Here is a 14,214-nt window from a genome sequence, read left to right on the forward strand (position 1 = left end):
AGGAACTGCCCAAGAAATACCCCCAAGACTTGCTCAAGGACTTTATTCAGGGGATCATTCAGTATTACCTCCGAAGATTTATCCAGCAATTAATTCAGAGATTGCTCCAGGAAATTCCGCAACGATTTTTCCAGATTCCTATAGACATTCCCTCGGCAATTCCTCCAGGGATGAGCTCAGGAATGTCTCCGGATTCCTCCAGGAGTTAATCCAGATTTTTTTTTCAATACTACATTCAGGAATTTCTGCAGAAACTGCTTTAGGGATTCCATTAGAGAATCTTCCTGGAGTTTTTGCAGGAATTCCTCCCCTAATTCTCCAAAGCTTGATCCAGAGATTGCTCGAGTAGGGAATCGCGCCACTTGGTGGCTTCTATTTTCGTCTGTTTCCCGCTATAACTCAGTCAAATTTGAACCAATTGGCACAATTTTTGGAATGCAGTGAGATAGATATAGTATCTACCCGTGTACAACATTTCAAGTCAATTGGTTCAAAATTGACTGAGTTATAGTGGCAAACAGACGAATATAGAAGCCACCGCCCAAGTGGCGCGATACCCTATGTATTACATTTTGGATCCTCCAGATCTTAATGTATGGATTTTTAAATTAATTTCAAATTTCAATGAAATTCCCCAAGGATTCATTCAGGTAGTTTGTGTAGATATTCCTCTTGGAATTCTACCAAAGTTTCCTCCAAAGAATCATCTAGGTTCTAGGATTTCTTCCAGAAAAATCTCCAGCGATTCCTGTTGAACTTTTTCTAGGAATTTCTCGAGGCATATCTTGATGCTTTCTTCTGTTTGCAGGAGTTCCTCTCAAGTTGTCTACAGGAGTTGCTCCAAGAATTAATCCGGGGATTCCTCCAGGAATTTCATTTGAGATTTTGCTAGGGTTTCTCCCAGATATTTCTTAAGGGATTCTTCCACGAACCCCTTCTGAATTTATTCCAGAGATTCTTCCAGCAATTCCCTCACAGTTTTCTCCAGAATTTACTCCAAGGATTACTTTAGGACTTCCTCTTGGGAACTCCCCTAGCAATTCCACCAGGATTTCCTCCAAAGAATCAACCAGAAAATCCAACAGGGACTACCAGGAGTTTCTTCAAGGATTTTTCCAGGATTTCAAGAAGAAGTTTCAGCGTTTCTCCAGGTTTTCTCCAGATTACTTACCTTACTTACCGGTCAGGCTAAGGCCGGGGTGGCCTCTGCTGTACATAGTAGCCGCCTCCATTCCACTCGGTCCATGGCTGTTTGTCTCCAGTTCCGCACTCTGCGTAGGGTCCGCAGATCGTCCTCCACTTGGTCGACCCACCTAGCTCGCTGCGCTCCACGTCGTCTTGTACCGGTCGGATGACTCTCGAGAACCATTTTAGTCGGGTTGCTATCCGACATCCTGATGACGTGACCCGCCCACCGTAGCCTCCCGATTTTCGCGGTATGGACGATGGTTGGTTCTCCCAGCAGCTGATGCAGCTCGTGGTTCATTCGCCTTCTCCAGGTCCCGTCTTCCATCTGCACTCCGCCGTAGATGGTACGCAACACCTTCCGTTCGAAAACTCCAAGGGCGCGTTGGTCCTCTGCACGTAGGGTCCATGTTTCGTGCCCATAGAGGACGACCGGTCTAATCAACGTTTTGTAGATGGTTAACTTCGTGTTACGGCGAACTTTATTCGATCGTAGAGTTCTGCGGAGTCCAAAGTAGGCACGATTTCCTGCCACAATGCGCCTCTGAATTTCTCTGCTGGTGTCGTTGTCGTCGGTCACCAGTGAGCCCAAGTACACGAATTCTTCAACCGCCTCGATTTCATCACCGTCGATATAAATTCGGGGTGGCGGGCGCGGTGATTCCTCCCTGGAGCCCTTTGCCATCATGTACTTTGTCTTCGACACATTAATGACTAATCCGATTCGCCTGGCTTCCCTCTTTAGTCGGATGTACGTTTCCGCCATCGTCTCAAATTTACGAGCAATAATATCAATATCATCGGCGAAACCAAGCAGCTGAACGGACTTCGTGAAAATCGTCCCACTCGTGTTTATCCCCGCTCTTCTTATTACACCCTCCAAAGCAATGTTGAACAGCAAGCACGAAAGACCATCACCTTGCCGTAACCCTCTGCGAGATTCGAAGGGACTCGAGAGTGTCCCTGATACTCGAACTACGCACATCACTCGATCCATCGTCGCCTTGATCAACCGTATCAGTTTATCCGGGAATCCGTATTCGTGCATAATCTGCCATAGCTGTTCTCGATCGATTGTATCATACGCCGATTTGAAATCGATGAACAAGTGGTGTGTGGGCACGTTGTATTCGCGGCATTTCTGCAACACCTGGCGGATGGCGAACATCTGGTCCGTTGTAGCGCGTTCGCCCATAAATCCAGCCTGATATTGCCCCACGAACTCTCTTGCAATCGGTGATAGACGGCGGCATAAAATTTGAGAGAGTATCTTGTAGGCAGCGCTCAGTAGTGTGATCGCGCGGTAGTTCCCGCAATCCAACTTGTCGCCCTTTTTGTAGATGGGACACACGATACCTTCCATCCATTCCTCCGGTAATACTTCCTCCTCCCAAATCTTGGTAATGACCCAGTGTAGTGCTCTTACCAGTGCTTCTCCACCGTATTTTAGAAGCTCGCTTGGTAGCTGATCTGCTCCAGCGGCTTTGTTGTTTTTCAACCGGCCAACCTCCTCCTCAATCTCTTGAAGGTCAGGGGCCGGAAGTCTTTCGTCCTGTGCACATACTCCTAGATCTGTTACCACGCCACCTTCGGTACTTGCAACGTCGCCATTGAGGTGCTCATCGTAATGCTGCCGCCACCTCTCGACCACCTCACGCTCGCTCGTGAGAATATTCCCGTGATTATCTCGGCACATGTCGGCTTGTGGCACAAAGCCTCTGCGCGAGCGGTTCAGCTTCTCGTAGAACTTTCGTGTGTCCTTAGCGCGGTACAGCTCTTCCATCGCTTCGCGATCTCGTTCTTCCTGCTGGCGCTTCTTCATCCGGAAGACTGAGTTCTGCCTGTTCCGCGCCTGTTTGTAACGTGCCTCATTCGCTCTCGTACGGTGTTGCAGCATTCTCGCCCATGCTGCATTCTTCTCGTTTTTCAACTGTTCACATTCGCCGTCGTACCAGTCGTTTCTGTGATTCGGAGTCACGAAGCCTAGTGCTGTAGCCGAGGTACTACCTATGGCGGATCGTATGTCCCTCCAGCCATCTTCAAGTGTAGCTGCGCCAAGCTGCTCTTCCGTTGGTAGGGCCACTGCTAACTGCTGCGCGTAGTCTTGAGCCACTTCTACGTTACGAAGTTGCTCGATGTTGAGCCGCGGCGTTCGACTTCGACGCGTGGTGATAACTGTCGAAAGTTTTGAGCGCATGCATACAGCGACTAAGTAGTGATCCGAATCTATATTCGCACTGCGGTATGTGCGGACGTTGGTTATATCCGAGAAGAATTTACCGTCGATTAGAACGTGGTCGATTTGGTTTTCTGTTTGGTGGTCGGGTGATCTCCAGGTGGCTTTGTGGATATCTTTGCGGGGAAAGAAGGTGCTTCGGACTACCATACCACGGGAGGCTGCAAAGTTTACGCATCGCTGGCCGTTATCATTCGATACGGCGTGCAGGCTGTTTCGCCCGATTACCGGTCTGTACATTTCCTCCCTTCCTACCTGCGCGTTCATGTCGCCGACAACGATTTTCACGTCACGCGGCGAGCAACCATCGTATGTTTGCTCTAACTGCGCGTAGAACGCTTCTTTCTCGTCATCGGGTCTCCCTTCGTGTGGGCAGTGGACGTTGATGATGCTGTAGTTGAAGAAACGGCCCTTAACTCTCAACATGCACATCCTTGCGTTGATCGGCTGCCACCCGATCACACGTTGTCGCATCTTGCCCAACACTATAAATCCTGTTCCCAGTTCATTGGTGGTGCCACAGCTTTGGTAGAAGGTAGCCGCTCGATGCCCGCTTTTCCACACTTTCTGTCCAGTCCAACAAAGTTCCTGCAACGCCACGATGTCGAAGTTGCGGGGATGTAGTTCGTCGTAGATTATCCTGTCACATCCTGCGAAACCTAGTGACTTGCAATTCCATGTTCCAAGTTTCCAATCGTAGTCCTTATTTCGTCGCGTGGGTCTTTGCCGATTGTATCGAGTCGTATTTTCTCCTATGTTATTCGCAATGGGGATTTTTACGGGTGGCTTATTGGGCCTACGCCAACACTCCTGTCTCGCCGGAGGGCCATCGTGCCAGTTCTGTTTAACGTCCCAACCAACACTGGGACGACCACGCTGATGGGGCTACCACCTTGGATCTAGCTGGGCGTGGTGCAGCGTTTCTTACTCAGCCGCTGGATGCCAGAACAGACGCTGTTTGAGCCGCACCTCCTTGGTGAACAGACACTCGGATCGTACCTCCTCAATCTAGCTGAAGTCAGAAGGACAACAGTGCCCAGGCTGCGCTACCAGCTAAGCACACAACTCTTAGCTGGCGGTCTTTGTCATCGTTTGACCCGTGGAAGCATGAGGTAGGAACTTGTGAGGACCAGAGCTATGTTGGACGCTCTCCTTATCGACTCACCGTTTTGCAGCCCAGGTTTTCTCCAGATATTCTTCCAAGAATTGCTACTTTGTATATTCCTACAGGAATTCTTCCACGGATTCGACTAGGATTTCTTTCAGGTATTTTTGCAGAGACTTCTGTGGCATTTTTGCAGAGCCGTAGCGTGGTCCCATGGCGCCCTTGGCAAGCATCCAGATTGGCGCCCCACGACAATTCAGTAACAAATTTTGAAAACGACGTATAATCAATGCTACACCATTGATTATACGTCGTTTTCAAAATTTGTTACTGAATTGAACATTATCAATTTAAAAAAAATGTGATGATTCATTTTCTTTGTTTCTTGTTTTTTTTTTAATTTCCTGTCTATTTTTTTTTACTTGATAGAGTTTCACAGGTTTTCAGGGATCCTCAAACGATCTATTTTACAAATTTTCGATGATTTTATACAATTGATTTCATCCGAATTTTCCAATAACTCCAATTTCCAATCTCTTCTGAAGTTTATTCAAAATATTTCTTGGAAAATCTTTAAGAAATTTATCAGTATATATTAGACGAATCATGGAAATGGAGAAATAACAGGGGGCAATCCTGAAGAAATCTCTATATGACTTTTTGTGTCCCTGAATAAAATTATGATAGTATCTCTGTAGTAATTTCTGCAGGAAGATCCGGAAGTATACCTGATGAAAACTCGGGAAACATTTTAGCAGCAATTTCCAATGAAATTTATTCAAAAATTCTTGCAAGAATTCTTGGAGCAGTTCCTGAAGAAATACCTGAAAGATTGCCTTTAAAAATTGTGGAAAACCATTGGAAGAATTTTTGAAAGGAGATTTTTGAAGGAATCAATGAAAAAGGTTCTTAAGCAATTTCTGGGGGATTTTCTAAAACAATTGCCTAGAAGGTTTTATGAGGAAATCCCTGAAGGCGGATTTTCTAACGAAATACCTAAAAAATCTGTAATTATTCCAAATATATGTTATTTTGGAAGAGTTAAAGAAGATGAAAAGTTTTGTAGATGAATTCTAGCAGAAATTTATGAAGAAATCTCTAATGAACATGAACCAATTTCGGAAGGGATCATTGGAAGATTTTCTAAGCGATATTATTGATTTCTTCTTTCTAAAGGAATCTGTAGGAGACTTTCTGAAGGAAACTGGTCGAATTTCTAAAATAACCTATAGATGATTTTCTAAAAAAAATCATGGGAGAATTTCTGAAGGAATTCTCAGAGACATTTATGAAGGAATCGCTGAAGAGATTTCTGAACGAATCTCTGCAGGAGTTTCTATAGGAATCCATGGCAGATCCTTAATCCTAATCCGTAATCCTTAAAGATATTTTTGCAGGAATATCTACAAGAATTTCTGAGGAAAATTATGGAAAATTTCTTTAGAAATTCATTGAACATTACCCAGGTTAAACCCAGGAAAAAATAGTGATATAAGTATTGAGAAATAAAAGTATCAGCTCCTATAAGATTTTTTGAAGGAATCTGTGGAGGAAATTCTGGAGGTATGAAGAAAACTATCTCTTAAAAGATTTCCTGAGAAGATTTCGGAGAAGTTTTCTTATTTTTTGTGAAAGATAACACTAATCTCAAAAATATGAGTGAGATCGGAGGCGAATGACTATTTGTTAAAACCTCGTTAATAAATAAATAATAATAATAATGAGTGAGATAACACTAGTTTACAGCATTTTTGAACTCGGTAAGCTGAACATCATTTTTGGTGTAGAATCATGCCCTGAGTTCGAAAACGCAGAAGAAGAAAATTACAGCAGAACGGAAATTTTTTCGACTTTCCATACAAGGGTGATGATTTGAAATCGATTTTTGTTCTATTTTTAAGCAATGTCGCTTAGTTCAAACATCTCATTCTTCGTAATCAATGCTCCGAATGAGCTGAAATTTTTACTGTAACTCACCTACACATGATATGCCAAATAAACGTCGAGAAAGAATTTTTAAATAGGGTTTTCTTATTGAAAAAAATACATTATCTTGAAATTCATCAATCTGACGCAAAACCTGTATTCAGATGATCGAATGGTATTGTATTCAGCTTTTAATTAATGAAAAAAGATTTAAAATTGGTTGAACAAAACGCAATATATTTGAATGTTAATAAATTACATATTTTGAAAAGTTGTAAAACTCGATATTGAGCTAAAACTCAAAAACTGTTCTACTTAAAATTTTTTGAAGGTCGGTCTCGATATCAGCGCTATATTGTGCTCCAAAAATTTTGGTCGTTGACAGAAGTTCACGACTTTCGTTTTATTTTGTAAACTAGTGTAATCTAATAAAATCCTTGGAGAAACATCCGGAGGAATCTTTTGAATAATTCCTTATAACTTCCTAGATAACTAGAAAAATCTGTTTTTTTTTTAGAAATTGGAAGAACGTAGAAACACATGATCAATCTTAGACACTTTGAAAACGTGAAATCTTGATCATTTTGTTTGCTTTTAGCTTTATGCCTTTTCGGCGCCCCTCCGAGGCTGGCGCCCTTGGCGGGGGCTAACCGCACGCTACGGCTCTGCATATTTGATCAGGGGTTTCTAAATGATTTGTTGTAAAGAATGCCACAGACTTTTTTTTTAAATTCCTACATGAAATTAGTTATTAGAAAAATCAATGTGTAGAACTTTTGAGAGTATTAGATTATCTGAGGTCTATTTGCATTTTTAAGTTCTTGTTGTTACTACAGTAGACGTTCGATAACTGCAACATGTTTACGTTTCACTTAGTGAACGAAAATCCGATAACTGCAACGCCTGACAGTGTCAATAAACCATCAACTGACGTTAAATGAACGCGAACTTCATCCAACTGTTCATTTGGGCTAACATGGCGCACCATTTTGACGGATGGCGGTGCGATAACTGCAAAATTGTTGCACTTACCGGACTTGCAGTTAAAAAGCATTGCAGTTAAACCGTTTGCACCGACCAAACGTCTACTGTATTAGGACTGGTCATCAGAAATGATTTACAATTGACTTTTACATTCTTTTTCGAATATTTTTGTATGTACTTTTTTATTTGTTTATTTCGCTTTCGCTTCCATTATTAAATATTATACTTTCACTTTTTTTTTACAAGAACTTATTTATACGAAACACCAACTTCCGCATGCCACATAAGGAACAAACACTGCCCAACAACAAAAAAAAGAGAAGGAATTGGGTATTCAACGTCGTTTTTCTACTTGTTTGCCAAAAAAAAGTTAAAATCAGTGTAAACTAAAACCGAAAAGTCCATTGCACGGAAAGGAAGTTGTGAAGGGGAAAACGGAACACGGATTGCCCGTTTAAAGCCATGTTACTTCCCACATCACACACCACGACAAACAGAAAGCTTACAAACACACAGCTGGCTATAGATACAGCAGCAGCACTTTTCCTATTATGTATGTAAATCCAGAAACAAATCGAGAACATTCTTGGTTGCCCTGCAACTCTAGCAATTGTTCTTCTTCTCATCGCATCGCATCATAATATCTCAGTGCAAACTAACCACAAACTACATACCTAACTACTAAAAAGACTGTGGAAATCATTCGGTGCGCGGAGATGGGACAGCAGCAGTGGGAAATTGACATGCTTCTAAAATACAGTAGACGTTCGATAACTGCAACATGTTTACGTTTCACTTAGCGAACGAAAATCCGATTACTGCAACGCCTGACAGTGTCAATAAATCATCAACTGACGTAAAATGAACGCGAACTTCATCCGACTGTTCATTTGGGCTAATATGGCGCACCATTTTGAAGGATGGCGGTGCGATAACTGCAAAATTGTTGCACTTACCGGACTTGCAGTTAAAAAGCATTGCAGTTAAACCGTTTGCACCGACCGAACGTCTACTGTAATACTTTTTGCTCACTTTGCTCTTTGTTCTCGCATCGGATCTTTCTTGTTATAGGCTTGTTTTAACTCACATTCCGGTTTGTTTCAACCTTCAAGCTTGGTGGTTCGAAACAATTTGCGATTATGTTTGTGGTGTTTTCTTTTGTTTCTTTGCAGTAGTGTCCTAACAGATTACTCAGTGTATGCGCGGCGGTGTATAGAACTTGTAGTTGTAGTAGTAGTAAGAGAATTTGTATTAAAACTGCTTATCTTTTGGTGTATTTTATGTATGTATGTGTTTTTTTTGTTTGTGTTTTAGCGTGACAGGATTAATTTACTTCTATGGTACAATAATGGCTACAGCAAATTATGAGAATACAAAAAATGGCGCTTGGTTTGAGTCAGTTAAGCTTTAGAAAGGGGCTTTCCATTCGAGTATAGGATATTTTTGGTGTAAATTTAGCATATTTTTTTTTTTAGTGTGTAGGTACCAAAATACGACGCACTGCTTTTGCTTCTACTGAATTTGATGTTTTTTTCTTACGATTCATACAAATTTTTGATTTTTATTTGTTTTCTACAAACTATCGATTTGTGGTGGATCATTCCTGTCCGATTCAACCACTTTTTTCTTATCTGTACATTCGAGTGTACATTCTTGTACCTGAGTACAGTAGACGGTCGGTAACCTGCAACATGCTATCGTTTCATTTGGCAAACGAAATTTGATAACTGTAACGTCTCACAGACGCCAACGACCAATCAATAGACGTCAAATGAACATTGACGTCTGTCAGGCGTTGCAGTTATTGAATTTCATTCGCTAAGTGAAACGTAAACATGTTGCAGTTATCGAACGTCTACTGCGTCGTAATGCCAACAACTGTCAAAATGGCGCGCCAAGTTAGCTCGAATAAACAGTGTTGCATTCGTTTAATAATAATTGATGGGTTATCGACGTCTAAGCTGACATTGCACTTATCGAATTTCTTACAAAGTTAAACGTCGTGTTGCAATTGTAAAATGTCAAAACTTTTAAAGAAAATGTGATTTTTTGCACATTTGGATTGTATCTTACGGGAATGATCAACTACTGAAATCAATGGATTTGTGTAGTCTATTAAGCATTTTAAAAACTACATCATTTCCACAAATTGCACCCGCTTTTGGGATTGATTTTAACCCATTTAAAAAAAAAAATGGGTATGTCTCATTAAAAAAATTAAAAAGTCATTGAAAAATGTTCAATTTATGGGAAAAGGCGCAAAACGATGGAAGGTTGTCCCGATTGTATACAAAAGTACGACGTGTACACACTGAATTAAGGCAAATTTTCTTCTTGCACGATATCTCACTATGTATAACAATACGTAAAAGCGTGATTCGGAATACAAATATCCATACGAATCTCAGTTCTTATTTGGAGTTTGGGGTTTTTAGCCAAAATGACCCGGGTGAAAATCATCTGAGAAAGCGACGCTTTGTTGGTTTTCAATTTTTAGATACAGTAGACGTTCGGTCGGTGCAAACGGTTTAACTGTAATGCTTTCTAACTGCAAGTCCAGTAACTGCAACAAATTTGCAGTTACGGTAGACGTTCGATAACTGCAACATGTTAACGTTTCACTTAGCGAACGAAAATCCGATAACTGCAACGCCTGACAGTGTCAACAAGCCATCAATTGACGTAGAATGAACAAAAAATTCATTCGACAGTTCATTAGGGCTAACATGGCGCACCATTTTGACGTTTGGCGGTGCGATAACTGCAAATTTGTTGCACTTACCGGACTTGCAGTTAAAAAGCATTGCAGTTAAACCATTTGCACCGACCGAACGTCTACTGTATGGCACCGCCAAATGTCAGAATGGTGCGCCATGTTAGCTCAAATGAACAGTCGAATGAAGTTCACGTTCATTTAACGTCAGTTGTTGACACTGTCAGGCGTTGCAGTTATCGGATTTTTGTTCGCTAAGTGAAACATGAACATGTTGCAGTTATCGAACGTCTACTGTAACAGATATATCAAAGTTTTCTTATTAGTTGGACTTGCAATTCAGAAGCATTGCAGTTAAGCCGTTTTCACTTATCACGCGTGAGTTCGTTTCAGACTACAGTTAGTAGACGTTCGGTCGGCGCAAACGATTTACAGTAGACGTTCGGATGGTGCAAACGGTTTAACTGTAATGCTTTCTAACTGCAAGTCCAGTAACTGCAACAAATTTGCAGTTACAGTAGACGTTCGATAACTGCAACATGTTTACGTTTCACTTAGCGAACGAAAATCCGATAACTGCAACGCCAGACAGTGTCAACAAGCCATCAATTGACGTAGAATGAACAAAAAATTCATTCGACTGTTCATTTGGGCTAACATGGCGCATCATTTTGACGGATGGCGGTGCGATAACTGCAAAATTGTTGCACTTACCGGACTTGCAGTTAAAAAGAATTGCAGTTAAACCGTTTGCACCGACCGAACGTCTACTGTATCGCACCGCCAAATGTCAAAATGGTGCGTCACGTTAGCCCAAATGGACAATCGGATGAAGTTCACGTTCATTTTACGTCAGTTAGTGGTTTGTTGACACTGTCAGACGTTGCAGTTATCGGTCTTTCGTTTGTTAAGTGAAACGTGAACATGTTTCAGTTATCGAACGTCTACTGTATTTTGAAATGTTGAAGAAATGCTCAGCTATGGTTATGAATTGTTGAACTCGTTCCATTCTATTTTAAAATGTTTGTAGAGCTCAAACTATTTTTTTGCTGAATTTCATAGAATTTTGAAAAAAATCACCAACAAATGTCGCTTCCTTTTCGATAAACAAAAAAGAACTGTCCATACTTTCGATTTGGTAGACAGTGGACACTTTTGGAAAACATTATTGTCTCACCTTGTGCGAGTATGGTCGTCAGTCAGGGTCGCCATGTGAGGTTCACTACACTCATACATACAAAAACACATTTTTTTTTATTTCACTGGAAGGATTCAAGAACATTGAAAGTTTTTTTCTCTAAGTACGCCGACATTGGGGGACGGGAAATTCAAAATTTGATAGGTAAGTACAAACGCCAAAAAATGGCGGATCAATTGAAGAAATGGAGAATCCCTACAACATGGCGACCCTCAGAACCCTGTTTTTCCAGAAAGAGGTACAGAGAGAAAAACACAAACAGAAAAGTACGCTCCTCCGTCGCTTTTGTATGCCTCTCTTCGTATAAAACGCGCATATCACAAACTATGGTTAACTACTGTTGTGGATTCTTGGTTTTCAGTGCCAATTTTTCATCCAATCAAATGCTTCTTCAATGCCGTGAATGCTACTTTCTTGGTTTTACGTGTTTTGTTTTTTTTTTTGGTTTGCCGCTATGTACCAGTTTTTTGCACATATTTTCAAAGCTTTTGGGTTATTTCTACATGGATTATTCAGCTTTCGTTGAAAGGGTGCAGTTGTGTGTATTTGCTGTTTTTTCTTCTTTGCATTAGACTGTTATTTACAACTTACTACCATGTCCTATTGGCATCTGTTTTCCACTCTTTTTCCATTGTTTTCTTTGTTTTTCTGTTCTTGTTTTACGTGTTTTTTCCTTTTGTCATAATGCGGTGGCCTATAGGTGAAGTTCAAGCAGCTACAAGTGGCTCGTACCTATAAATGGTCTTCTTCTTTTTCTTCTATTATATTACCAATATAAATGTTTCTCTGTTGGTTATGTCCTTAAAAACAAGAAAATGGGCATTTTTTGGGAGTTGGGGCGAAAATATACAATAAATAATAGATCCTTTCGAAATACACACTCTCTAGCTCTCGTTCACTTCCGTTTCTCACTTGTACACGTTAAAAACCAAACAATCATATTTTCTTTTTGGATAAATTACATAACCAAGGTTGCTACGCTTGCTTTGACTTTTGTTTTGACGTTTCACAAGATTAAAAAAGTCACGCTTTTACACGGTTTGCTCCTTTTAAAACGCAAGTGGAAATGTAGGGGTGTATGCGAAACGGCTATACTGCAAAAGTGAGTAAAATTTTAGCGAGAAATACACAACTCTGTCACTTTTGGAATCGTTTCATTAGTAGAAAGAAAAGTATAAACTGCACGTGTGTTGGTTAAGTTGTTATCTCGCACTTTTTTCGTTCTTTTTATTAATTATCATTTTAATTGCCTATAAACAAAAAGCTAAATAAAATAAGAACAAATAAACAACATTGATGATCTAAAAAAATACATTTTGGGGAGAGGGGCGGGGGTACTTTGTGGGTAATAAGTTAAACTTAATCCGGGGGTGTACTCTCTCGACTCGGTTCCTATCTATTTCCTATACATCTCCCTCCAACTTTCTTAGACACTTGTTTTTCCTATTTCCAAATATTCGGGAACTCTTCGCTCTTCTGACCTACTAGAAGGTAAAATTGCTTATGATCTTTTGATTATTTTTCGTGATATTTTCTTTTACCATGTAACGCGTTTGTGTTTTTTGTAATCCTAATCAAAGCATTCCAAAAGAACACACGTGTTGCTACCATGGCAACACAGCAACAGCGACGACGAAGACGACGAGTAGCTACTACGATCGAGACAACGGCGAAACAATCCAATATTAGTAATTTCTGGTTGTGCTTGATGCTGTTGCTGCGTCAGTCGCAATAGTTAATGTTTTAAGGCCTTTTGTTATAACTTCTTCTCACACACCGAGCGTACCAAATACCTTTTTTTTTTTTGTTGAAACAATAAGCGCGCAAATGCTCACACATTGGGAGTCGGATCTGATGTCGGAATGGGTCACTGCGAGCGCTTCGCGCATACTTCGGCAATTACATACATTCAGGCGATAAGGGGGTGCCGCCATCTGTCGGTGATTTGGGTACGTCACAGCTTTGCCGCGGGGTTTTCGATGGAAAAGGGGCGGAAAATTCACTCATTTACGTTGTCGGTTGTGCTGGTAGTGCTGATTACACTAGCAGGCTCCGCCAGTTGTGGTGTTGGTTGTTGTTGGGATTGCTCCTGCTGTAATGGTTGTTCGGGTTGTGAAGGTGGTTCCGGGTCAGTCAGTACGGGGGCTTCCGTAGTTTCCTGATGAAAAAAAAAATGCAAAAATTAGCTATTCCTAACTATCAAGCACCAACATTTCAAAAGGGCGTAACCTACGTCATCACCTCACCTACCTGTGTTTCTAAAACTCGTTCCTGATGCATTGCATTCAATAGTTCCCGTAAATGCTGATTCTCCCGTCTCAGTTGTTCTCGCTCCAAGTCTCGTTCGCTAATTTTTGGCTGTACAAGGTATGGAAAAAATAGTTAACATATACCTAACTGTAGGTTCAAGCAGTTCGTTGTACACCTACCAATAGCTGTGAAATCTGCGCGTTCAGACCAGACACGTAGTTCGCTATCAGATGGCACGGTACGGTTGGCACCAGGGACGATGCGTGCAGTAGCCGATTTCTTCCGCACAAATCCACTCCGACGAATTTGTTAGGCTGCAGGTGATTCTGCAGGAAAAAAAATGAAATCATTGGTTATAAAGACTGAAACTCCATGCTGTGGAGACAACACCTACCTGAGTACTATCATAATTATCATTGATTTCGATATAGGAATCTGGCGATTTGGGTCCAGCGCCGCTACCGCTATCGTCCAGGACTGTAGAGGATTCCGCCGCTGCCACTGCAACCGCCGCAGCTGCTGCAGCTTTAGCTTCCGCTTCCGCTTTCTTGAGTTTTTCAGCTTCCCGCTGAGATTCCAACAAAACCGCTGCAGCTCTGAAATCGAGAACATCGATT

The 14,214-nt window shown here is 41.3% G+C and overlaps 1 protein-coding gene across 5 annotated transcripts in view; it reads right to left on the minus strand.

The window, feature by feature from the left end:
- Positions 1-7,580: 7,580 nt before the first annotated feature.
- Positions 7,581-14,214, minus strand: part of LOC109401184 (uncharacterized) — a 405,345-nt gene continuing 398,711 nt past the window's right edge. For all 5 annotated transcript variants that reach the window (XM_062842782.1, XM_062842781.1, XM_062842784.1 and 2 more), the window contains 4 exons: positions 13,992-14,193; positions 13,777-13,923; positions 13,598-13,705; positions 7,581-13,505 (listed from right to left, as the gene is read on the minus strand). In XM_062842782.1, the coding sequence (XP_062698766.1) occupies positions 13,347-13,505; positions 13,598-13,705; positions 13,777-13,923; positions 13,992-14,193 (616 nt within the window). In that variant the 3' untranslated portion in view covers positions 7,581-13,346. The remainder of the gene's footprint in view (positions 13,506-13,597; positions 13,706-13,776; positions 13,924-13,991; positions 14,194-14,214) is intronic.

Source organism: Aedes albopictus, chromosome 3, assembly GCF_035046485.1.
Source record: "Aedes albopictus strain Foshan chromosome 3, AalbF5, whole genome shotgun sequence".
Classification (NCBI taxonomy): Eukaryota; Metazoa; Arthropoda; class Insecta; order Diptera; family Culicidae; genus Aedes; species Aedes albopictus.